The sequence below is a fragment of the Miniopterus schreibersii genome (assembly GCF_964146895.1).
Source record: "Miniopterus schreibersii genome assembly, chromosome: 2".
Lineage (NCBI taxonomy): Eukaryota > Metazoa > Chordata > Mammalia > Chiroptera > Miniopteridae > Miniopterus > Miniopterus schreibersii.
The window spans coordinates 138,561,876-138,587,898 of NC_138102.1; the positions used below are offsets into that span (position 1 = coordinate 138,561,876).

General features: G+C 34.9%; 3 protein-coding genes across 3 annotated transcripts; 1 reads left to right on the top strand and 2 right to left on the bottom strand.

Moving 5' to 3' along the window:
- Nucleotides 1-702: 702 nt before the first annotated feature.
- LOC308552871 (olfactory receptor 6C2-like) lies at nucleotides 703-1,641 on the top strand (the record flags this gene model as incomplete). Its single annotated transcript, XM_081128258.1, has 1 exon — nucleotides 703-1,641. The coding sequence occupies one exon, from the start codon at nucleotides 703-705 to the stop codon at nucleotides 1,639-1,641; it is 939 nt and encodes a 312-aa protein (XP_080984384.1).
- Nucleotides 1,642-8,439: 6,798 nt separating this feature from the next.
- On the bottom strand, nucleotides 8,440-9,378 carry LOC308552867 (olfactory receptor 6C75-like; the record flags this gene model as incomplete). Its single annotated transcript, XM_081128254.1, has 1 exon — nucleotides 8,440-9,378. One exon carries the CDS (start codon nucleotides 9,376-9,378, stop codon nucleotides 8,440-8,442), a length of 939 nt encoding a protein of 312 aa, XP_080984380.1.
- A 10,340-nt stretch (nucleotides 9,379-19,718) lies between these two features.
- Nucleotides 19,719-20,654, bottom strand: LOC308552875 (olfactory receptor 6C2-like; the record flags this gene model as incomplete). Its single annotated transcript, XM_081128262.1, has 1 exon — nucleotides 19,719-20,654. The coding sequence occupies one exon, from the start codon at nucleotides 20,652-20,654 to the stop codon at nucleotides 19,719-19,721; it is 936 nt and encodes a 311-aa protein (XP_080984388.1).
- Between the last annotated feature and the right edge of the window lie 5,369 nt (nucleotides 20,655-26,023).

A 26,023-nucleotide genomic window follows, 5' to 3' on the forward strand; every position in this document is an offset into this window, starting at 1 on the left:
TCATCACCACCTCTCATGTGTTCTCACTTTATCCAGGGGAAAAAAGCTTTTAAGCAGATAATGAAGCTGAGTAAAATTTTGGTTAGCAATAAGGGAAAAATTCTTAGAAAAAAGTATACCCTAAAGTTCATAATTTCATTGTTCCCAGGGGAACAAGTATACTATGAACAAATCTATTTCAAAGACTAAATTTAAAAGTATAGATTAAAAAACTCATGGAAAAATTATGTTTTACTTGGACTATATTATTTAAAGAATCCCTAAAAAATTTATTGTTTTTTCGAATACAGGTCAAGACATTTAGTAGACTATAAAAGCAATTTGGTGATATTTGTATTTATTTTTAGTAAGATAAATTAGAATAGAAAACATTGGAGAGCAGGACATTTAAGGATTAGTATTTTATTGAAATTTTTGTTTCAGATATGTGTGTGAGTGTGTGTGCATGTGAGACTGAACATTGGACTGCAATATAAAATGTAGACCTTACCATATGTTGTCCTATAAACTGTTTGAAAGACAGGTTTCTAACCTAGCAAATGATATGTCAACAAAATTGAGAGCATGAATTATTTAAAATATTATCAAGTAAAACCAACCCATGTAAAATACATTGCTTGGCTTTTCTAAACAAAACCCACTGTAAAACATTCTTCCCACTCTCTTCTCAGATCTTACCTCCCTCAGTTTTAGGAGCCAGAAATGAGAAACCATACATCACTAACCAGATTCATCCTCTTGGGATTGACAGATGACCCACAACTGCAGATTCTGATTTTTGCATTTCTACTTATCACCTACGTGTTGAGTGTAACTGGAAATCTGACCATCATCATCCTCACGTTAGTGGATTCTCACCTTAAGACTGCGATGTACTTTTTTCTCCAAAATTTTTCCTTCTTAGAAATCTCATTCACTTCTGCCTGCATTCCTAGATTCTTGTACAGCATATCAACAGGTGACAGGACTATTACCTATAATGCTTGTGTATGCCAGTTATTTTTCACAGATCTTTTTGGAGTAACAGAATTTTTTCTCCTGGCCACCATGTCCTACGATCGATACATAGCTATCTGCAAACCCCTGCATTACATGACCATCATGAACCACAGGGTCTGCAAAAGGCTTATCTTCTGCTGTTGGATCACCACTTTGTTAGTCATATTCCCACCGCTTAGCTTGGGTCTGGACCTGGAATTCTGTGACTCTAACGCCATTGACCACTTTGTCTGTGATGCTAATCCTATGGTGAAGATTTCGTGCTCAGATACCTGGTTCATAGAACAGATGGTTATTGTGTGCTCTGTGTTGATCTTCATCGTGACTCTCATGTGTGTTTTTCTGTCCTACATGTATATCATCAGAACAATTCTAAGATTCCCCTCTGTCCAGCAAAGGACAAAAGCCTTTTCCACCTGTTCTTCCCACATTATTGTGGTTTCTATCACCTATGGCAGCTGCATCTTTGTCTATATCAAACCTTCAGCAAAAGATGAAATGGCCATTAATAAGGGAGTATCAATACTCACTACTTCCATTTCCCCTATGTTAAATCCCTTTATATACACTCTGAGAAACAAACAAGTGAAACAAGCTTTTAATGACTTAGCTAAAAGAATAATATTGTTTTCAAAGAACTAGGAGAATGTTGAAGTCTGAATCCCTAAGCAGTGTTCTTGTTTCCACCCTATTGTCTCTTCCTGATCTAGATTTGGCCTTCCATTCAGTACTGACCCTGATCAAGTCACCCCTTGTGTCTCCTTAAAATCAATCTCTTCGAGAATAACTTTTATTAAGAAAAAATGGGAATAGTTGTTTCAGAAAGTCTAAGCATGACCTCACTCTCAACTTTTATTTATCAATGCTGAAAGGATTGGAAAATTTATCATGAAATATTGATGTAATAGTGCATATCACTTTTTCAAAACAAAACTACTCAAATAAGGAGAGAAATAATATTAAAAAGAATGAATACTATTTGTAAGTAACAAAGAAAAAAATAAAAATCCCAAAGTATATTTTAAAATATGAAATAAGAAAAAAATTTAGGATTTTGAAAAAGTATTTTAATCTGAAGAAAGAAGCTTTAAAATCACAAGATTCATATATTTTATTGAATGGGTGCAATCCAGTATAAAAGTTATTTAAAAATTGGCAAAGTGAGATGAATTAATTAAAATGAAGAAAGTAATGCATTGGTAATTCTTGGTAAAGAATTAAAACCTGCATTGAAATTACATAAAATAGATTGATACTGATGTACCAATTGAAATGTTAAATCTCGAATGTAGATAATTCATTTATTCTTCTCATTTTATTTTTAAATTAAATTTATTGGGGTGACATTGGTTAATAAGATTATATAGATTTCAAGTGTACATTTCTATGGCACATGACCTGCTTATTGCATTGTGTGCCCACCATGCAAAGTCAAATCTTCTTTTGTTATCATGTATTTAAGCCCCTTTACCATTTACTACCACCCCCACCCCATCCTTCCCTCTGGTAACCACCACACTATTTATTGTTTGTGTCTATGAGTTTTATTTGTTTTTCTTGTTTGTTCATTTGTTGTTTTCAGTTTTATATCCCACATATGAGTGACATCAGGTAACTTACTCTCCTTATTTAGTTTAGCATGATATTCTCAAGAACCATCCATGTTGTTGCAAATGGCAGTATTCCATTTTTTCTTATGGCTGAGTAGGTTTCCATAGTATATATGTACCACATCTTCTTTATCCAATCATCTATTTTTTTATATGTTTTTATTTATTTTTAAAGAGAGGAAGGGAGAGGGATAGAGACAGAGAAACATCGGTGAGAGAGATGTTTCCTGCACACCCGCTACTGGGGATTGCGCCCACAACCTGGGCACGTGCCTTTACCAGAAATCGAACCCATGACTTCTTGGTTCCTGGGTCAAAGCTCAACCAGTGAACCACACCGGCCGGGCTATCCAATCATTTATTGAGGGACACCAATTGTTTCCATGTCTTGATCACAGTGAATAGTGCTGCGATGGACATTGGGGTGCATATATCTTTATGAATAAATATTTTCAAAATTTTCAGGTAGATACCCAGATGAGGGGTTGCTGGGTCATATAGTAACTTTATTCTTAATTTTTGAGGAATACTGTTTTCCATAGTGTCTGTACCAGTTTACATTCCCACCAGCAGTGAATGAGAGTTCCTTTACTCCACAACTTCTCCAACAATTATTATTACTTGTCTTGTTGAAAATAGGCATTCCAACAAGTGAGAGGTGGTAACTCATTGTAGTTTTGAATGCTTTTCTCTAAAAGCTGGTAAAGTTGAGCATCTTTTCATATATCTGTTGGCCATTTGTATGTCTTCTTGGGCAAAGTGTCTGTTCTTTACCCATTTTTTTAATTGGATTGTTTGTTTATTTGGTGTTGATTTGTATGAGTTCTTTTTTTTTTTCTTAAATATACCTTTATTGATTTCAGAGAGAGGAAAGGAGAGGGAGGGAGAGAGAGAGAAACATCAATAATGAGAGAGTCATTGATTGAGTCCGCAACCCGGGTATGTGCCCTGACTGGGAATTGAACCCCGATCGCCTGGATCCTAGGTCGACGCTCAACCGCTGAGCCACGCCCGGCCGGGCTGTATGCGTTCTTTATATATATTGGATATTAACCTCTTGCCAGAGCTGTGTTTGCAAATACCTTCTCCCATTTGGCTAGTTGGATTTTCGTTTTGTTGTCAGTTTCTTTTGCTGTGCATAAGCTTTTTAGTTTGATATAATCCCATTCATTTATTTTTGCCTTTACTTCCTTTGCCTTTGGGGTCAAATTGGTAAAATGTTGTCTAAGACCAAGGTCCATAAATTTAGTACCTATGTTTTCTTCTATATAATTTGTTGTATCAGGATTTATATTTAGGTCTTTGATTCATCTTGAGTTACTTTTTGTATATGGGGACAAACCATAAGCTAGTTTCATTCTTTTGCACGTGGCTTTCCAATTTTTCCAGCACCATTTGTTAAGAAGCTTTCCTCTTCTCCATTAAGGTTTTGGCTCCTTTGTCAAAGATTATTTACTCATATACATATAGGTTTATTTCTGGGCTCTCAATTCTGTTCCATTAATCTCTGTATCTGTTTTTCTGCCAAACCATATCATTTTAATTATCACCACTTTGTAGTATAATTTGAAGCCAGAGAGTGGGATACCTCTGGCTTCGTTCTTTTTTCTCAGCATTGCTATGGCTAAGTAGAGTTTTTTTGTGGTTCCATACAAATCTGATGTTTTTTTGTTTTTGTTCTATTTCTTCAAAAAACATCATTGAGATTTTGATGGGGATTGCATTAAACCTGTATATTGCTTTGGGTAATGTGGCCATTTTAACTATGTTGATTCTTCCAATCCATGAACTTGGAATTCTTTCCATTTCAATGTGTTTTTTTTTAATCTCTTTTAATAATGCTTTGTAGTTTTCAGTATATAAGTTCTTCCCCTCCTTTGTTCAGTTTATTCTAAAATATTTTATTCTTTTGGTTGCTTTTACAAAAGGAATTGTTTTTTTTATTTTTTATTTCTTTTTCTGAAGTTTCTTTTTTTTAAGTTTCTTTATCTTTATTGTTGAAAATATTACAGATGTCCCCTTTTTATCAGTGTTCCCCACTGATCCCCTCCACCCCGCATCCACCCCACCACCAGGCCTTCCCCAGACCAGTGTCTGTGTCCATGGGCTATGCTTATAAACATATAAATTCTTTGATTAATCTCTCCCTGCCCACTCCCCCCTCCCCACTTTCTCTCTGAGATCCCTCAGTCTGTTCCATGCTTCTATGTCTCTGGATCCATTTTGTTCATCAGTTTATTTTGTTTATTATATTCTACATATAAGTGAGATCATGCGGTGAGCAGTGAATTTTTGAACATTGATTTTGTATTCTGCAACTTTACTGTATTTGTTTATTGTTCCTAATAGTTTTCTGGTGGAGTCTTTAGGGTTTTCTATATACAGAATCATGTCACCTGCAACAGTGACACTTTTCCTTCTTTATTACCAATTTGGATGCCTTTTATTTCTTTCTCTTACCTGATTTCTCTAGTTAGGACTCCCAGAACTATGTTGAATAGGGTGGTGAGAGTGGGCACTGTAGCCTTGTTCCTGATTTTAGAGGAAAAGCTTTCAGTTTTTTTTTATCATTGAGTGTTATTAGCTGTAGGTTTGTCATATGTGGCCTTTATCATGTTAAGGTACTTTCCTTCTATACCTATTTCATTGAGTGTTTTAATCATAAATGTATGTTGTATCTTATAAAATGCTTTTTCTGCATCTATTGATAAGGTCATATGATTTTATCTGTTATTTTGTCAATGTGGTGTATTGCACTGATTGATGTGCATGTGTTGAACCAGCCTTGAGCCCCTGGATTAAAACCCAGTTGATTGTGACGTATTATTTTTTGATGTGCTGCTGTATTCAATTTGCTATTATTTTGTTTAGCATTTTTACATCTGTATTCATCAGAGATATTGGTCTGTAGTTTTCTTTTTTTGTGTTACCCTTGCCAGGTTTTGGTATCAGGGTTATGTTGGCCTCATAAAATGTATTAGGAAGTATTGCCTCTTCTTCAATTTTCTGGAAGAGTTTGAGAAGGATAGGTTTCAAATCTTTGAATGCTCGGCAGAATTCACTAGTGAAGCCATAAGATCCTGGATTTTTACTTTTTGAGAGGTTTTTGATGGTTGTTTCAATTTCTTCACTGTTGATAGTTCTATTTAGATTTTCTAATTCTTCATGATTTGGTCTAGGTAGGTTACATATTTCTAGAAACTTATCCATTTCTTCTAGGTTTCTGAATTTGGTGGCATATAGTCTTTCATAGTATTCCAGTATGATCCTTTGTATTTCTGTGATGTCTGTGGTAACTTTCATTTCTGATTTTATTTGAGTCTTTTTTCTTTCTTCCTTAGTGAGTCTAGCCAAGGGCTTGTCAATTTTATTAATCTTTTCAAAGAACCAGCTCTTTGCTGCATTAATTTGCTTAAATTTCACCTTTCAGCATTTTACCCATAAATTCACTGCACTTCAACCACAAGCTTATCTCTAGATATATCTAACTGATAAGAAAATTTTCTTTTACCTACCATCATGCCATTACCGCACATCTCAACATTATCAATAAACCATAATAGATCAAATTCAGTGTGTATTCATCTTTCTCTGGTTCACATAAAGATTGTTTTTCACAATGAAGTGTTGGAATTAAAATCCTATCAAAATTCACACATCACATTTGGTGGTTATGCTACTTATAACTTTTTTGTCTTCCCTTACAGCCCCTTTATTAATTTTTCCCCTGCATTAATTGATGAAGAAACAAGATCATTTAATATCCTTGACTATGTAACTGGTTGCTTCCTTATGGTATCACTTAGCTTGTACTCTATCACCCAATTTTCTTTTACATGTTAATTAGATTTAATTATTGGTTAGATTTAGATTCATATTTTTAGGAAATATAATCGGTAAGTGGGGCTGTGTGCTTTCTTTTGCATCATATCATGAGCCTTATAATGTCTGCTTGGCCTACTTAATAATGCTTAGATTGATCAATCAATTTCCTTTTATAATGTTATACTCTCACAGTTTTTTTATATTTGATATTTTTTAATCCATTATAGATATTATTATATTTTTATGCTCAAATGGTCTCATTTTGGGTCAGTAGGTAAGATCTAAATTGGTTCATGTATCCTCATATGATTTCTTTTTTTTTTTTTTTTTGCCTCCTTTCCTTCTGAAACAATAAGATGTTCAGACTCAGTTTGTATTCTTCCTGTCCTTACCCTGGAAACAACTTTCTCCAGGAAGCCCTGGTTCCTCTCAAGGGAAATAGTATTAGAAACTGCATCCTGCTGCTAGAATTGCCTATAACCTAACATGAAAAGTGGGCCACAATCAGTGCCAAAAATGAACAACATTTAATTCTACAGGTTTAGTTTCTTCTCTTTCTTTCCTACATTTCTTTTGTTCAAAGTATAGCCACCCTTTCCATTAAAATTAACTTGAAAAGGAAAAATATCCTACTGATTCCACTGACCTTTCTGAACATTTAGCCTTTATAGCTATCATTACCAGTTGTATCACCAAAGCTCAATTAACTGGAATAGAATATCAAAGTGTGACTTAGCATTATATGGCAAAATAGTTATTACATTCAAATAAGGAGTGTTTTAGATAGAGAAAATGACTTTATTTAATCAGGAAATCTCTGTGTAAGAAGTAGAATATACTTTAGGCTTTGAAGTAAGACAATGAAATAATTTCTTACATTATAATTCATTTCATTGGCATAGGTAGTCATGATTTCTTTCATAAATTCAAAATATCCATAGACACAGACAACAGTATGGAGATTATCAGAGGGAAAGGGGGGGGGTTAGAAGAGGGTAAAGTGGGGATAAATGATGATGGAAGAAGACTTGACTTTGGGTAGTGAACACATAATACAATATACAAATGATATATTATAGAATTGTACACTGGAAACCTATATAACTTTATTAACCAGTGTCACCTCAATAAATTCAATAAAAATTAAAAAAAATAAATTCAAAATTTTAGAATTTTAATTAACAATATTTTCAGTTGGAGTAATATAGAATTTAATTTCTATTTTTTCTTATCATGTACACAAGGATAGAAATTTATCTTAATGAAAAAGTATTTTATAAAATAAATTATCATAAATTATATCTTATTTTGACTTTATAATTTGTGCAATATGCTCACACTTTAAAAAGTGACACTTATAAAATATAATATTCCCACGTGCATAATGCTGTATCTATTATCATTGAACTATTTTCTTGACTGTTTGTCACAATTGATTTTGTGATTTCTTTCAAATAGTTGTTCTTGTCCTAAAACTATAATTCTAACGGCAAACATTGCATTTATATGCCAAACTCTGGAAAGGCAGCTAATATGCAAGCTTATACAGAGCTTCATTGAAAACATTTGTTCCATAAAATACGATCTATAAAAATATCACATTTAAAGTTCTGCATTTCTGCCATGGCCAGTGTGGCTCAGCTGGTTGGACCCGTCATCCCTTGTACTGGAAGGTCTACATTAAGACACATACCTAGATTATGGTTCAATTCCCATTCAAGGTGCATTCAGGAGGCAACCAATCAATGTGTCTCCCTCACATCAATGTTTCTCTCTCTCTCTCCCTCCCTCTCTAAAATCAATAAAAAAATAAAATTCTGTATTTCTGAAATTGAGAAAAGTTTGCAGAATCAAATTCCTAGCCTGAAATAATAGCATGGAAGGAGGCCCCAAGCAGTGTGAAATTGCTAATATAATCTGAAAATATGTACAGAGAAAGACAAAGTAAAAAAGAGTAAAAGAGCAGCACTTCTATTCATTTTTTCCTATGCTTTTTAGAATTTTCTCATTTGTTTGAAGCAAATACAATTTTCTGGACCATGTCCTTAAAGGCCTGTTTCACTTGCTGGTTCCTTAGGGTATAAATGAAGGGATTCAATAAGGGGGCAACTGAGGTGTTGAGCACAGCTACTCCTTTGCTTAAAGTCACTCTGTCATTTGCTGATGGTTTGATGTACATGAAGATGCAGCTACCGTAAGAGATGGAAACTACAATCATATGGGAAGAGCAGGTAGAAAAGGCTTTGATTCTTTGCTGAGCAGAAGGGAATTTGAGAATTGTCTTGATGATGTAGCCATAGGAAAGAATCACTAACGTCAAGGTGACCATTAGTGTCAGCACGGCCAAGAAAAAAGACATTAGCTCTAGGAAATGTGTATCTGAACAAGAGATCTGCAGTATGGGAGACGAATCACAAATGAAATGATCAATGACATTGGAAGCACAGAATTCCAGCCTGAGTGCCAAGATCATTGGAGGAAAGATAATCAAGAAACCAGTTACCCAAGAGCTGAGTACAAGCTGATAGCAAACTCCATGGCTCATGACAGTGGTGTAGTGCAGAGGTTTACAGATGGCCACATAACGGTCGTAGGACATGGCCGCCAGAAGATAAAATTCAGTTACTCCCAAAAAGATAAAAAAAAATAACTGAGTCATACAACTCATATAAGAAATAGTTCTGTCCTTTGTCACAAGGCTCGCCAGGAACCTTGGAATACAAACAGTTGTGAATGAGATTTCTAAAAAGGAGAAATTCCGTAGGAAGAAATACATTGGTGTCTTAAGGTGGGAATCCAGCAAAGTGAGAATGATGATGGTTACGTTTCCTGTCACACTCAATAAGTAGGTAAAAAATAGAAAGAGGAAAATAACAACCTGCAACTTAGGGTCATCTGTCAGACCCAAAAGAATGAACTCTGTCTGCGTTGAATGGTTCTTCATTTCTCTCACTGGTTTTTATCAAAGCTAGACAAACAGAGTTAAATGAAGGGATTAGCCAAAGAACATATATGCATAACCCATAGACACAGACAACAGTGGATCATGGCCAGAGGCAAGGGGGGAACAGGGGCTGGGTGGAGGTGGGCAAAGGGGGGGGGAATGGGGACATCTGTAATAGTGTCAGCAACAAAAAAAAGTAAAAAAAAAAACAATGGTCAGGATTAGCTGTTTGAGTCAATAAGAAAGAACAAAGAAGGAGAGAGAGAAGCTAACATTCATTGATCACCAGCAATGTGTCAGGCACTATATTTGGAGATTCACATACTTTTAAAATTAATATCTCCAACAACCCTCTTTAAGTAGTGTATTACTATCCCCACTTTGTAAAGAAAAAAATTGAGGCTCAAATTAAAGACTTTGTCTGGGATATAAATTGAATATATATATTCACCTTGCTTTCCAGCTGGTGAATCTTTAACAAAGACAAATTCCCAAGACACAATCCAGATAACCCATTGAGATACATTGGGTGAAATCTAGGCATTTGTATTTCTATAATACACATCGGAGAAGTACTGTGTTAGTAATTCAGTTGAGAATGAAACCCAAACCTTTACTCTTTTTAACCTTATCATACTGAATATCCATTACAAGATCTTAGCCATGAGTACATGGATAGACTTCAGAAGGTTTGTGAATTCATTTAACTTCTACGGAAACTGTGTGTGAGGAGGGCACACATATTTTTTTAAAAGAAAGAGCACATGACACAATATATTATGATTCACTCCAATATATGCTATTGCTTCATGAATGGCAATAATAACATAATTTAAAATCCATGCCAATGGGTGGCAAATCAGAAAATTGCATATGGTACCTAAAAATGATAAATATAGTCACAGCATCTTAGAGATTAAAAAGTTCTCATATCATTTGTCCAATCTTGTATGTAAAGCTAAAATTCTCTCTACAAAATTAAGGAAGGTATCTATTCAGGTTTTACTTATAAGACTGCAATTTTGAAAATTGATATCTTTTAAGAAAAACAACTTTAGAGCATAAATATAAATGAAAAGGAGAAATTCTATAAATTCAAAACTATACAAACTCTTGTAACCAAATTTTAAAGCGTATCTTTCAACTCCCTAAGCACACATTAGAAATCAGTTACGTTGTTTGTAATACCTGTGTCATGAGTTTTTCTCTTTGACCTCTTCCTCCAATATGCTTTGTTAGCCAGATTATGAACAAGTTGGACTATTTCCATGTGGAGTTTACCATTAACATGATCCCTGAGAGACAAAAAGAAGTCCAAAACACAAATAAGAGGGGAAAAAAAGCACTCTGTTCTTTAGAATTATCTTTATCTGTGAAACTTTGGACTGCTGGGGATGACTCCCTCAATATGGTCAACTCTTCAGTTCAAATCTACCATATACTTAAAATTTTTACCATTTTATAATTTATATTTCTTTTTCTCAGTTTCATGTTAAAATTTATGCCTTCTTAGAACAAATATGTATTGCTTCCTTAATAGTTTTTTTCCTAGTTGGATTAAAAAAATAAAATTTAACTTAGTTCAGGGGGTTTGTCTCAATATCACAGTGATTTTCAGAATCAAGTGAGAAAGGATTTAGAGTAATTTATGATATCCTCTGTGTCTAAAGCTGCTTTGTGTTTATTGGTTACTAAATAAAAATAATGTATTATTTTTTACATCTATTCTCTTGTAATCAGCATCTTCATAACTCCTATTTTTATTAATGAATGAAAAATATCTCTTTAAGAAGATGTAATTAGGCAAAAAGTAATTGATAAGTAAACTGTGGCAAGATGATGGCCATGGAGTGAGCGAAGATTTCTCTTTTTCTAGAGATCATTTCATTAGTTTTTTTTCTTAACATATCCATTGCTATATTAAATTTATATTTTGATACCAAAAAAGATGTAAAATTAACCAAAATAATCTTATTAACCAATGTCACCCCAATAAATTTAATTAAAAGATGGGCAAAGGACTTGAATAGATATTTCTCCAAATAAGACATACCAATAGCCAATAAAATCATTAAAAAATATACGATACGCATTGGGAAGAATGTGAAGAGATTGGAACTCTGTGCATTGCTGGTGGGAATGCAAAATGGTGCAGCCACTGCAGAAAACACTTTGGGAGGTCCTCAGAAAGTTAAATGTAGAAGTACCACATGATCTAGCAATTTCACTGCTGAGTACATATCTAAAGAATCGAAAGCGGGGCTCAATGTTCATAGCAGCATTACTTGCAATTGGCAAAAAGTGGAAACTCAAGTGTCCATCAACAGATGAATGGATTAAACAAAATGTGGCCTGTACATACTATTCAGCTATAAAAAGGAATGAAATATTGATATATGCTTCAACATGATAGCCCTTAAAAACATTCTGCTTAGTGAGATAGGCCAAAACACAAAAGGACAAGTACTGTGTGGTTCCACTTAAATGAGGTACCTACAATAAGCATATTCATAGAAACCAAATGTGGAATAGAGGTTACTAAGGACTCTGAGTGGGGGAAGAGAGAGTTGTCATAAACATTTTATGTTGGGGAAGACAAAAAAGTTTTGGATATAGTGGTGATGGTTACACAACACTATGAATGTATTTAATGCCGCTGAGTTGTACCCTATCATGTGGTTAGAATGAATATTACATATATTTTACCATAATAAAAATATTTTTTAAAAGTGAAAAAAAAAATCAAACTACTTATAAATATCTGCCTTTGATTTTCACAAACATTATCTTAATTTATAATTAAAAAGAAAAGATCCAAACTTTAAAGCACTTACCTTAGTTCCTGTATTTTCCTGTATTTTCTTCTAGGATGTGAAAAAGGAGGAAAAACCAGGGAGTAGTGGATTATGAATGTGCTCAAAGTCAAAGTGCTATTATTTCAGCCAGAAATTGAAAGAAAAATGATTTTTAAGTTGCAACTTAGTGCAAAAAGGTGGAATGTATTCTGTGCTTCTGTAAATTTTTTACCGTCCACCTTACCCCTGTATGTGAGTTTGAACTTAAACCAAAGTTCTGGAGTTGGGTAGTAGAAATTACTATATTTGGTTCTATCCCAGATGAGAAAAATCTCTAGCATTTACTGTGAATACATCCAAATAATATCATATCTATTATTAATACAAGTGAACTACATTCTTATATTATTTACAGTTGGAAGTGGAAATGGAAAAAGTCCAGGAATATCTGACAAAAGCATTGTTATGTCCTCTAAGTAGGGAGATATTTCACTGTTAATTTTACATGCTAAAAATGTGAGCGTCCTTTTATCATTTAACTAATTACATACTCAAGGGATTTCACTTAGAAGGAAAAAGAAACAAAACAACACAAAAGAAAACATCCCCTGGGATTAATAATCACAAGACACTAATGATTACAATAAAACTAATTTATATAGCATACTGTAATAGAATGTGAAGGGTCAGTTTACTTGAGAACTGAGGTTGTTAAAAATCTATAAGACATTGAACAAGAGCAATTGGTGGGTCATGATCACATTCATGTTCTTATTCAATAATCTACTTTAATATTTCAGGTTAGAGTTATAAAATTCCCTTAATGTTACTACATTTAACAAAATCTTTCATTCAGAATATCCTTGTCATGTGTTGTGGCATGCTTCAAGCTAATTGATTTGGGGATCAATTCCCTCAGTACATAAAGTCCAATACAAGCAGAGCAGTATCTCAAGACCAAAAAGAAACATTACTGAATGAAATAAGATGTGATGCTATGAGGGTTGTATCCAAGGAGTATAAAACATAGAACACCTCTAGTAAGGAAGGATGACAGACATTAGTAACTTTAAGGTATTTAGCTCAATTATGTTAAAAAATAAAAATATTTAAAAGAAAGGATGTCCTGCCCAGCTGCATGTGGCTCAGCAGTTGAGCATCGACCTAGGATCCAGGAGATCACAGTTTAATTCCTGGTCGGGGCACATGCCAAGGTTGTGGGCTCGATCCCCAGTCGGGGGCGTGCAGGAGGCAGCTGATCAGTGATGTCTCTCATCATTGATGTTTCAACTCTCTCTCTCTTTCCCTTCCTCTCTCTGAAATCAATAAAGATATATTAAAAAAGAAAAAGGATGTCCTAAGCCTCGACATATCACACACAAAAGAAATAAAAAGCCTGTGAAGTGAAAAAGAAATGCAGCATAATCTCACAAAAATATCTCAACATAGAATGATAAGGGCTGAATATTTACATGGACAGTAAAGCTATTTGGAGATAAATAAAAAGGAGGCCCATGGTTGGAAACTTCTCCTGGTTGGAAACTTCTAGGAAAATAGCAGAGCTTTTTTTCATAATAATGACATTCTTCCATGCAAATAATAAGCATGGTTTCTGATAATTCCTAATATAACATACTAGGAAATAAAACTCCATTACATGATTATCTGTTACTCTGGATTATTCCTGACTGTAGGATTCTTGCAATGATAAAGAAAAGATTTGATAAATCTAAACTTTATGTTCTCCCATTAACTGAGCCTGAGAGATTTGAACTTATGAAATAAAAGCAGGGATCAGTAAAAGGAAAATTTGAACTTTCATAATGATAGCACAGATAAGAAAGCATAATTTCTTTTTGTTGTTTTTGAAATATCAACATTTATTATATTTTAGAAAAATCTAAACAAAAGATTTTCTAGTCTTCCCTCCCTGAACAAATTTTGATGTCCAAGAGGAGTGGCAAGAAAATTAAGAAGGCAGTAAATTGCCTTGTTCTTTGTTAAGTTTTATTTCTCCTGGACTTATTGAGATAGAATTGATTTATAAAATTGTGTGTTTAGGGTGTACAGCGTATTGATTTGATTCACTTATATGTTGCAAAATGATTACCACCATAGCATTTGCTAACACCTTCATAATTACCATTTTTTTTGGTGGTGAGATCATTTAAGATCTACTTTTAGCAACTTTCTAGTATATAATATAGTATTATAAACTATAATCACCATGCTATACATTAGATTCCCCAGAACTTTTGTTTTAACTGGAAGTACCCTTTCACCAACAGCTTTTTTCTCTCCCAATCTCTAGTGCCTGTTAACCATCACTCTACTCTGTTTCTATGAATCTGGCTTTTTGAAATTTCACATACAAGTGGTATCATGAAGTATTTGTCTTTCTTTGTATTACTTACTTGGCATAATGCCCTCAAGGTCTACCCATGTTGCTGGGTCATATGGTTACTCTATTCTTTAACGAGGTCTATCCCTGTTGTCACAAATAGCAGGATTTCCTTCTTTCTCAATGCTGAATAGTATTCCATTACAGATATTCTCATATGTATATCACATCACAAAGATATATGTATATATGTATATATAGATACATCTCTCTATTCTCTCTCTCTATCTACGTATCTCACATCTTCTTTATTCATTCACCTGTACGTATACACTTAGGTTGTTTCCATGTCTTGGCTATTGTAAATAATACTGAAATAAACATGGGAATGCAGATATCTCTCTTCAAGATCCTGACTTAATTTCCTTTGGATATATATTCAGAAATGGGAATCCTGGGTCATATGGTAGTTCTCTTTTTAAATTTTTTTCATTTTTTAGAAAACTCCATACTGTTTTCTATAGTGCTTACATCAATTTACATTTCTACCAACAGTGCATGAAGGTTCTTTTTCTTCACAGCCTCACCAACACATATCTCTTGTCTTTTTAATAATAGCCATTCTAACAGATTTGAGGTGACATCTCACTGTGGTTTTGATTTTTCTCTCGTTTTGCTTTTTTAAACTAAATTTATTGGGATGACACTGGTTAATAAGTTTATATAGGTTTCAAGTGTACAATTCTATGATATGTGATCTGTATATTGCACTGTGTGCCCACCACCCAAAGTCAAATCTTCTTCCATCACCATATATTTGACCCCCTTTAGCCTTTACTACCCCCCACACCTTTGCCCCTGGTAATCACCATACTGTTTGTTTGTATGAGTTTTTGTTTGTTTGCTTTTCTTTTTTGTTCATTTGTTGCTTTCAGTTTTATATCCCACATATGAATGAAATCATATGGTTCTTAACTTTCTCTCTCTGACTTATTTTGCTTAATATATTCTCAAGATTCATCCATGTTGTTGCAAATGGAAGTATTCCATCTTTTCTTATGGCTGAGTGGTATTCCACTGTGTATATGTACCACATCTTCGTTATCCAATCATCTTGTGAAGGACACTTCCATAGTTTCCATGTCTCAGCCACTGTGAATAATGCTGTAATGAACATAGGAGTGCATATATCTTTGCGAATAACTGTTTTCAAATTTTCAGGTAGATACCCAGAAGAGGAGTTGCTGGGTCAACTCCTCTTTTTTAATTTTAATGTTTTGAATGCATTTTAATGTTGAAAGTATTACAGATGTCCCCTCTTTTTCCCCCCATTGATCCTCCTCCTCCCCTCATCTGCGCTCACCCCAGGCCTTCATCACACTATTGTCTGTGTCCATGGGTTATGCATATATGCAGATAAATTCTTTAATCTCTCTGGGACCCATGCCTTCCCTCTGAGATTCCTCAGTCTGTTCCATGTTTTGTTCATTAAATTCCACATATGAGTGAGATCATGTGATACTTGTCTTTCTCTGACTGACTTATTTAGCTTAGCATAATAATCTCCAGATCCTGCCATGCTGTCCTGAAGGGTAAGAGATCCTTCTTTTTTACAGCTGTATAGTATTCTATGGTGTAAATGTCCCACAGCTTTTTTATCCACCATTAGCTGATGGTCACTTGGGCTGTCTCCAGATCTTAGCTATTGTAAATTGTGCTGCTGTAAACATAGGAATGCATAAATTCTTTCTGATTGGTGTTTTGGGTTTCTTAGGATCTATTCCTAGAAGTGTGATTAGTGGGTCAAATGGCGGTGAGTGGAAGGGAGAGAGTGAGCAAAACACTGATGTGAGGGAAACACATTGGTTGGTTGTCTCCCACACGGGGATAGAGCCTGCAGCCAAGGCATGTGCCCTTGGCTAGAATAGAACCCAGGATCCTCCAGTCTGTGGGCCAATGCTCTAACCATTGAGCAAAACTGGTTAGGGTGCCATTTTAATTCTTTATGCCTATATTTCTCTCTCTATTTCTATTTCTTATTGCAGCAGTCCCTTTAACATTTCTTGCAATGCTGGTTTTCTGGTGATAAACTCCTTTAACATTTTTTTGTGTGTGTAGGAAGCTCTTTGAATGATAGCTTTGAATGATAGCTTTGCTGGATAGAATATTCTTGGTTTCAGATCCTTGCTTGTCATTACCTTGAATACTTCATGCTATTCCCTTTTGGCTGTCAGCTGATGAAAGATCAGCTGACAGCCTTATAGGAGCTCCTATGTAAGTAGCAGATTGCTTTTGTCTTGCTGCCTTTAATATTACCTCTTTGCCTTGAATTTTTGGAATTTTAATTATGATGTGTCTAGACGTGGGCCTCTTTGGGTTCTTCTTGCTTGAGACTCTCTGTGCCTCCTGAACTTGTGTGACTTTTTCCTTGACCATGTTAGGGAAGTTTTCTGCCATTATTTCTTCAAACAGGTTCTCTAACCCTTGCTTACTTTCTAGATCTTCTGGCACTCCTATGATGAGAATATTGTTATGTTTGATGTTATCCCACAGCTCCTTTAAACTTGCCTCCTGTTTTTTAATTGTTTTTTCTTTTTGGATCTCTGATTGAGTGATTTTTCTACTCTGTCTTCTAATTCACTTATCCAATCCTCAGCTTCCACTAATCTGCTGTTTACTCCTTCCAATGTATTCTTTATTTCTGCTATGTCATTCTTGATTTCCTTCATAGTTTCCAAATCTTTTCTCAGCATCCTTATAATCAGTATTCTGAACTCTATATGTGATAGATTGCTTATCTCCATCTCATTTAACTATTCTTCTGGAGCATTCTCTTGTTCTTTCATTTGGGGCTTGTTTTTCTATCTCCCTATTTTAGCTGTTCATTTGGGCTTGCTTCTATGTATTAGGTAGGCCTGCTAGGACTCTCAGTCTTTTTGGAAGGTCTCCAGTGCAGGCCAATGTGAGACGCTGTTTGGAGCTATCAACATTCCCTAGCTTGTAAATTCCTCTGCTGGGGATGGGTGGCTTTGGACAGGAACAAGATGCTTATCAAAACCTGCTTTTCCAAGCCCCAGGACCAGAAACAGATCAAGAAAAGACTCAAAGCACCCAGAGAACCACCTTTTTCTGCAGGCTCATTACTCTGAGTCTGTTAATGAGCCTCAGGCTGTAGACCACAGCAAGGCATAAACTCCACAGTGTGGGGTGAGAGATTTTCCAATGGGTGGGGCAACTGCTTCCCCACCAACGCAAAAGCTGCTGGCTGGCAAAGGTCTGCCTGAGAAAGATGTATGCCTTCACTCCTCCAAGTGTTCAGCTCTGCAGTATGGGGGAATGATTCAGCACAGGAATCCAGATCACTGCCCTCTGATCTCTATCTCTAGACCCTGTAACCCTGGATTCTCCTCACACAGCTCCAGTCCACCCTGCCCTTCCTCCACCAGAGCCCAAGGTGAGTGACTGCACATGAAATTTTGTATGTTGGCCCTTTAAGAGAGTGCCTGCATTTCCAGCCATCTCTCCCTGGCAGACAGAAACCCTGCTGCTTTTCGCAGCCAGATGTTATGTGGGCACCTTTCTTAGTTTTTGTGCTCTGGGCTGGGAAGCCTAGCTTGGGGTTTAGGCCACAGAATTCTCAGTGGGAACCCCCTACCCCCACAGCTGAGATATCCCTCTGGACCTTTAGCTGCTACCTGTGGGAACCCAACCAGCCCTCTCTCGCCTCCACACTTGCTACCAGTTTCTATGCTGTCTCCACTTTTCCTCCTTGGTTATGAGGGTGCTCTTCAGCTAGTCTTCAGATGATTATTCAGGATGTTGTTTCTATATTTTAGTTGTAATTCCAGTTTGGCCCTGGGAGAGTGTCAGTGTAGCTTTCACTTAATCTGCCACCATCTTGCAATTCATAGACTTGGTGGCTTATACAATTTGTTTCTGATGGTCTGGAGGCAGGGGAGTCCAAGACCAAGGTGCCAGCAGAATTAATTCTTGGTGATGGCTCTCTTCCTTGTTTGCAAAGAGTCTCCTTGCATCTTCATCTGGTAAGGTGATGGTTCTATGTCAGGAGGGACAAGACCAGAGGACTTCAGGGTGATGCCTCCACTCCTCCAAGTGTTCAGCTCCTAGGATGGGATGTTACTCTTAATAATTTCTTAAAATTGTTTTAGCCCTCACCCAAGGATATGTTTTTATTGATTTTGGAGGGAGAGAGAGAGAGAGAGAGAGATATCTTTGTGAAGAAGAAAAACCAATTTGTAGTCTCTTGTATGCACCCTGAACGGAGATCACACCTGCAACCTTTGGTGTATGGGAGGATGTTCCAACTGACTGAGCCACCCGGCCAGGGCACAATCTTAATAATTATTTAAATACCTCAAATACAGCTAACATTTTGACATTGTAACTATGATTTCATATCTTTTTGGAAAAGAGCTTTGTGAAAAATACCTCACATTTATGGTATTATTTATTCTATATAATCTGTGAATCTTTTAATTTTAAAATAATTTCATCATTTTATATTTATATGTGTGTGTGCATATATACTTATGAATAGACTCCAGGATACTAGATAATAAATTCTACTTTCATTTAAAACACATTTATATGGTATGTCTTTATTTTTGTTTTCTTTCCTTTCCAATTATATCATGTTAATTCTTGGTAATTTAAACATTTTTTAGTAATACAGAATAAGTGAGCTAAATAAGTTCAAGGATATTACCAATTAAAAAAATATCTGGAAAAAATACCTGCTTGGAACTTGACCTTTCAAGAACTAGGCTCTCAATAAACTTTAAGTTAATCAATTAAAATTTTCAGCAATATTTTGATGGGAAGATTGGAAGAATACTTTAAATCAATTATTTTCTTTCAAGCCCAAGAAAATATAAAAAAAACCTGTTTATTTCCTTGTTTGATTTGCATTTGTTTTATTTATTTAAACTTTATAGATTAGAAGTAAAATCAGGCTTCCATTTACTAGAAAATTATTATCATCTCTTCTGATTGGAATCTTACTCTGAAAGAGGTTTGCTTGCAGGGGGATTAAAGGAGTGAACTCACTTGGTACAGTGTTTATTCTGGGTACAATTAATGTTGGAGAAAGTTAATGTGAATAGAGATCAGATAAAAATGAGACAGTTTTTAGCTTAATGGTTTATGCTTAGCTTGATATTTTATTTCTTCACTTGAACATTCTCTTACTTGTTTGAGGCCAATGCAATTTTTTTGAATGAATCACTGAAGGCTTGTCTCACTTGTTTGTTTCTCAGAGTATAAATGAATGGGTTCAACATTGGAGCGATGGATGCCATTAGCAATGTCACACCCTTATTAATAGTCACTGATTCCTTTGCTGAAGGTTTGAGATAGATAAAAATACAGCTTCCATAAGTGATTGAAACCACAATCATGTGAGAAGAACAAGTGGAAAAGGCCCTTTTCCTTTGTTGGGCAGAGGGGAATCGTAGAATGGTCTTGATGATGTAAATGTAGGACAGAACAACACACACAAGGGTCAGAATGAAGGTCAGCACAGCACAGACAATAACCAACTGCTCGATGAGCCATGTGTCTGAGCATGAAATCTTCAAGATAGGAGATACATCACAGACAAAATAATCAATGACATTTGAGTCACAGAATTTCAAATTTAGGAGCAAAGTAAGTGGTGGGAGTATGATCAACAAGCCAGCCATCCAACAACAGAAGACAAGGCTCTTGCAGACTCTGTTGCTCATGATGGTCACATATTGCAGGGGTTTGCAGATGGCCACATAGCGGTCATAGGACATCACAGCCAAGAGAAAAAATTCTGTTACTCCAAAGACATCAGTAAAAAACACTTGAATAATACAAATATTATATGTAATTGACCTGTCACCTGTTGCTATGTTGTACAAATATCTAGGGATACAAGCAGATGTAAATGAAATTTCTAACAAGGCGAAATTCTGTAGGAAAAAGTACATGGGTGTTTTAAGGTGGGAGTCCACTAAAGTGAGGGATATGATGGTCAGATTCCCAGTTATACTCAACATGTAAGTGAGAAATAGAAACATAAAAATTGGAATCTGAAGTTGAGGGTCATCTGTCAATCCCAAGAGAATGAAAGTTGTTATTGTGTGGTTTTTCATCACTGAATTTTATTCAATTTTATGTAAAGTTTAGGGATATTCTATTTGAATAAAGTGGTATCAAAGCCAGATAAAGATAAACAGTGACCACTAGAGACAATAAACTAATTCACATGCAGTTTCTTCTATAAATTAGTAATTGATATTGCCAACACTCTGGTGGGCTTTGCTACTTAATTATTTTATTTTGTTTTATTGTTTTGGCAGTTTTGTGAGAGATTTTAAAACATATTTTAAGAAATTGTGAGAGATTTTAAAACATATTTTAAAAAATTGTTTTACCACTGCAGTTTCCTTTTGTATTTCAGTTTTAATCTGTGCCAAAGACTGAATTGTCTGATGTGGATAGATTTGCCCTATATAATGTTTTGTGATTCAACAAAATTTTGATTTCTTCTTATGTCTAAGATTTCTTATCTCAAAGGTGAATATTTAAATTTAATATTTTTTTCATGTCTTTCCATGAAGATTTTGTCATGGTAAAATGTAAATATGTAACAGCTAATATGGGCTCCATGCAAAGGCATTGTTGGTCCATCTGTAACTTGCATTTTACATTTTGCCAAATGTGTTTATGTTGTTTTATGTTTTAACATGTAGCTTAAACATTGTTGGATGACTGCTCTGACTCTCCTTATGTTTCTTTGCTAGTGTGTAATTTACACTCAGTGTCCACTGGATATACAATACAGAGAGTATTTTAATGTATGATTTATTTGCTACATGTGAAGAAATATTTGGCCCAATGATGGAGAGCTGGAGAAAAAATACATTTCTTTTATGCTTTCATTCTGTTTAGTTAAGCATGGAAAACATTCTAATACCTTTTAGTCACTATTACTAAGTCCAAAATAAAATTTAAATTACTAAGTATACTCTCCATGCACATGTTTTTATTGTCTCCCTCAGTCTTAGCCTTAGTGGCAGCACCGTCATGATTAAGAACAGATCTTCTGCAGGGAGATCTCCATCGTTCAATACCCGCTTTTCCGCCTATGTCTGTATGACCGTCAGCAAGTTTTCCAACTTCTCGGGCCTTCAGTTTTTTAATCTATAGGATGGAAATAATAATAGTATCTATCATATGCAACTAAAATGATTAGAAGAGGTAATACATTTATAGTAAAATCTGATGCATAGTATATACTTCATAGTTGGCAGCTGTTATTTGCTGGCCTCTTACAGATAATTCATGTGCTGTGAACTCAAAATCCCAGGTGGGACTTATGCTTTGTGTTACCCATATAGTCTTTTTTCTACTTCATGTTCCTTATAATAAAAAGAATGAATTCTATTTACTGAGAATTTATTATGTGGTAGTTCTCGTAAGCACTTCACATTGATTATCTGTCTGAAAAAAAAAAAATCCTCTCCTATCTCTCTCCTTTCACATTCCATCTTTACTTCCCAGACTCCCAAACTACCCAGATGCAACTATAGAAATGTGATTTTCACTTTGAGCATCATTTCTACTGGAAAGTCCTTTGAAACTCTATTGTCTGTTTTAAGTGGTCCTCATTTGTGCTTCCATACAATAATTGTTACTTCCATTTTAGCGCTTCCTCTGAGAAAGTGAGTTTGTTGAAATCAGGGCCTGTTGTCTTTTTTTACTGGGATAGCTACCAAAACTAACAACCCTAGATCTACAGTCAATGGTAAAACATACTGTTGTGTAAATACTTATACACACATATGTATGTGTATATATAATTTATTTGCCTACACATTCAAACTTATATTCTGCCCTATTGAGTTTCATCTTGAAACTCCTTTGCCACACTGATTTTACTTATAAATTTTATATCTACTTGTGTTTAACACTGAGGATATTTTTTTGCATTTGAGATAATAGTTTTGCTAGTGAATAAAGTCATACATATAATGAAATATCACCTTCTTTGCTTATGTTATTACTTTCCCTGCTGACCAAACTGTTAACTGGCATCTCTTCCTTGCTTTAGTTTTCAAGCAGATAAATATCTGTATCTTTCTTGGTGGCCATTTTTTTGTTTTTTAGAGGAAATCTGTAAGATATTTAAACTGAAGGTCAAGGAGTTTGCATATATGAATATGTAATTTTTTCACAGGCTAGTCATCTTAAAATATAAAATTTTTACATTTGTGTAAGATAAATGCAATTAATTTCATTTTATTTAATTCTATTTAATTTCAACCCAGGATATTTGTGTGACTCTAGTTTTTAAATCCCTCTTTATTTTTGTATTATTTTTATTTTTTAAATATATCTTTATTGATTTCAGAAAGAGGAAGAGGGAGAGAGAGAGATAGAAACATCAATGATGAGAGAGTCATTGGTCGAGCCCGCAACCCGGGCATGTGCCCTGACCGGGAATCGAACCCCGATCTCCTGGATCCTAGGTCAACACTCAACCGCTGAGCCACGCCCGGCTGGGCTTTTGTATTTTTGTTCTTATTATTTTATTTTATTTTTTTAAAAAATATATCTGTATTGATTTCAGAGAGAGGAAAGGAGATGGAGAGACAGAGATAGAAACATCAATGATGAGTCATTGATCGAGCCCACAACCCGGGCATGTGCCCTGACCGGGAATCGAACCCGATCTCCTGGATCCTAGGTCGACGCTTAACTGCTGAGCCACGCCCGGTTGGGCGTAGGTGAAATTTTAAAATAATAAGAACAGCCCGGCTGGGTATGGCTCAGTGGTTGAGCCTCGACCTAGGATCCAGGAGATCGGGGTTCGATTCCCGGTCAGAGCACATGCCCGGGTTGTGGGCTTGATCCCCAGTCGGGGGCGTGCAGGAGGCAGCTGATCAATGACTCTCTCATCATTGATGTTTCTATCTCTCTCTTTCTCTTCCTTCCTCTTTCTGAAATCAATAAAGATATATATTTAAAAAAATTTTTTTCACTTACATTGAAATAGATTTATGAATGTACCACAACTTTTAAATCAATTTCTGACACACTTTTATGTATCTCTTTGTTTTCTATAATTGTTACAATGTCTGCAAAAGTATCTTTTTATAAACATTATTGCATAATTTCATAATAATTCCTGGAAATAAAATATTAAGAAAAAAGGAGATAATTTAGAACTTTTGTAATCATTTATCAAGTTATGATTAATAAATTTTGTATCACCTTTTCCTTCAACTCACTGTGTGACTGTGTATTTGTATCTACACTGAAATTACTGCGATGTATCATGTGCCTTTTCCCAAGATTGTTGACACTTTTATTTGATACAGATTTTGGTGCCATTGAGCCTTAACAATATGGACTGTCAGATGGAATATTCATCTGATCAGTCTACATTTAAGGATTTCATCTTTTCTGCAGATTAAGACTTTTAGCTCCTTAGTTTTACATTTATGTCTCTTTAGTGCATATTTTAACAATACTTTAAAACCAGAATCCAAGAACTTTCTAATTCTTGCTTTGGCTTAATAGTTCTTCTATAGTTTTTCTTCAGCTATCACACTTAGTTTTACTAACATACTCAAATACATTTTTAGTTTTGAACTAGTATCTCCAGAATTCGAATGTCCTATAAAAATAAATAAAAAACAAGTTGCTTTTCAATTTCTTAGCTAAACTCTATTAAGTTGTTGTATGATTGGCTGCCATTTGTTCCTTTAAAATATTCAATTTCTCCAGAGATTAGAGCAAGGCCATCTCTCACTGTATGACTAGGTACTACAGTGAAACCCCAGCGTTTACTGTCACATCATTTGAAAGAAGAGATGGCAATGATTTTTTTGAAGAACTTTAACATTCCTAGGAATTGTGAGGACACAACATAATAGCTAGATAATTTTAACTAAACGAAAGGATATCTTTCAGTCTTCCTAGCCTCCTTAATCAATTACTTCATAACCCAGGAGTTTCTAGAGCTTTACCTGGTAACATTCCCTTTTCTCCACCCTCTGGGTGGTAGCCCTTGTTCCAAAATATTCCTTATTTATTCCACTCATCAGTGTTAGTTTTCAAGAAGCAAATTTTAAAAAGAATAGTTTGCCTCTTTTAAAGATATTTATATTTTTAAAAAGTACAAAGATAACTAATTTTGTGAATATTATGATATGAGTTGTCATATCAGGTGATTTTAATGTAAATATATATATATTTCTCTTTAAAGAGAAAAGTGAGGGTGTGGCAGAGATAAATTCTCACTGCATATAAATTCACGTTATCTTAAATTATAAAAAGCAGTGTTCAAAGATACAACTCAGAAAAACCTGTGGATCTTTATATGATAATTCAAATATTAATTACATCTGATTTTGGTAAATCAGTGTCAAATCTACTCAAAGAAAATCAACACATAGGTTTACCAAAAATGAAAGTAAATGAAATGGCCACTGTACTTGCTCTTCTGAAAGTTAATAATAGCTTTAGCTGATCTTGTAACAACCAGAACTCTAAGGGCTAATTTGAGGAAGAGAATCTATTAGAAAAGGTTTGTGTGAAATTTACTTTGCAAGTTTAAGACTCCACTTACCCTGACTGGTGCTCTGGGAGGAGCTAGAAGTCTTTGAATTTTTCATCTCCAACACATGAGAAGATTTTCAAACTAAGAACTTTATGCCTAGGAAATACTTTCTAGCTCTCTCTTGGTTGAAAGTAAAATATTGTTTAAATATTTCCCCCTCTTACTTTGAAATCATTGATATTACTTACGACTTTTCTGGATAGGATAAGAGGCTTTCACACTAGTAAGGTTTATATTTATTTCCTGAACCTCAAACTAAATATTAAACAACTAGGTCCTTGGTGATCCAGGTTGAAACATCGCTAATGAGTTTTCCTTTGTAATGAACTTGGGTAAACATCCTGAAAGACGCAGCAGTGGGGGCAGTGTCCCTAGAGACACAAAGATGTAACAATAGCAACAGGCACAGGTCAAGATAAAATAATAAAAAAACAGATGATCAAGAAGTAGTCTGCCTTTCCTGTACTTCTTCCCTACCATCTATGGAAGCTGAAAGATCACACAGCTCTATCTATCCCACCTGCTATTTTTTTTCTCAATCATTAAAAAAGATAACAAAATAAAAAAGAAAACTCAAAGCAAGTGATAACTCTTTTTTATATTTTAAAGAACTATATGAAAATATTTATGAATATTTAAAAAATAAAAATACTATTTCCATCTCCCCTTTCCAGCACTTCAAAGATATGGTCATATATGAATTCATGTAAAGATAGTATTTTTAAAAATCCTCACCCAGGGATATATTTTTATTGATTTTAGAGAGAGAAGAAAGCAGAGAGAGAGAGAAACATCAATGTTAGAGAGAAACATTGATCGGTTTCCTCCTGTAATGCCATGACTGGGACTATAACCCTCAGTCTGGATTGTACTGAATGCTTCTTTTGCATCTGT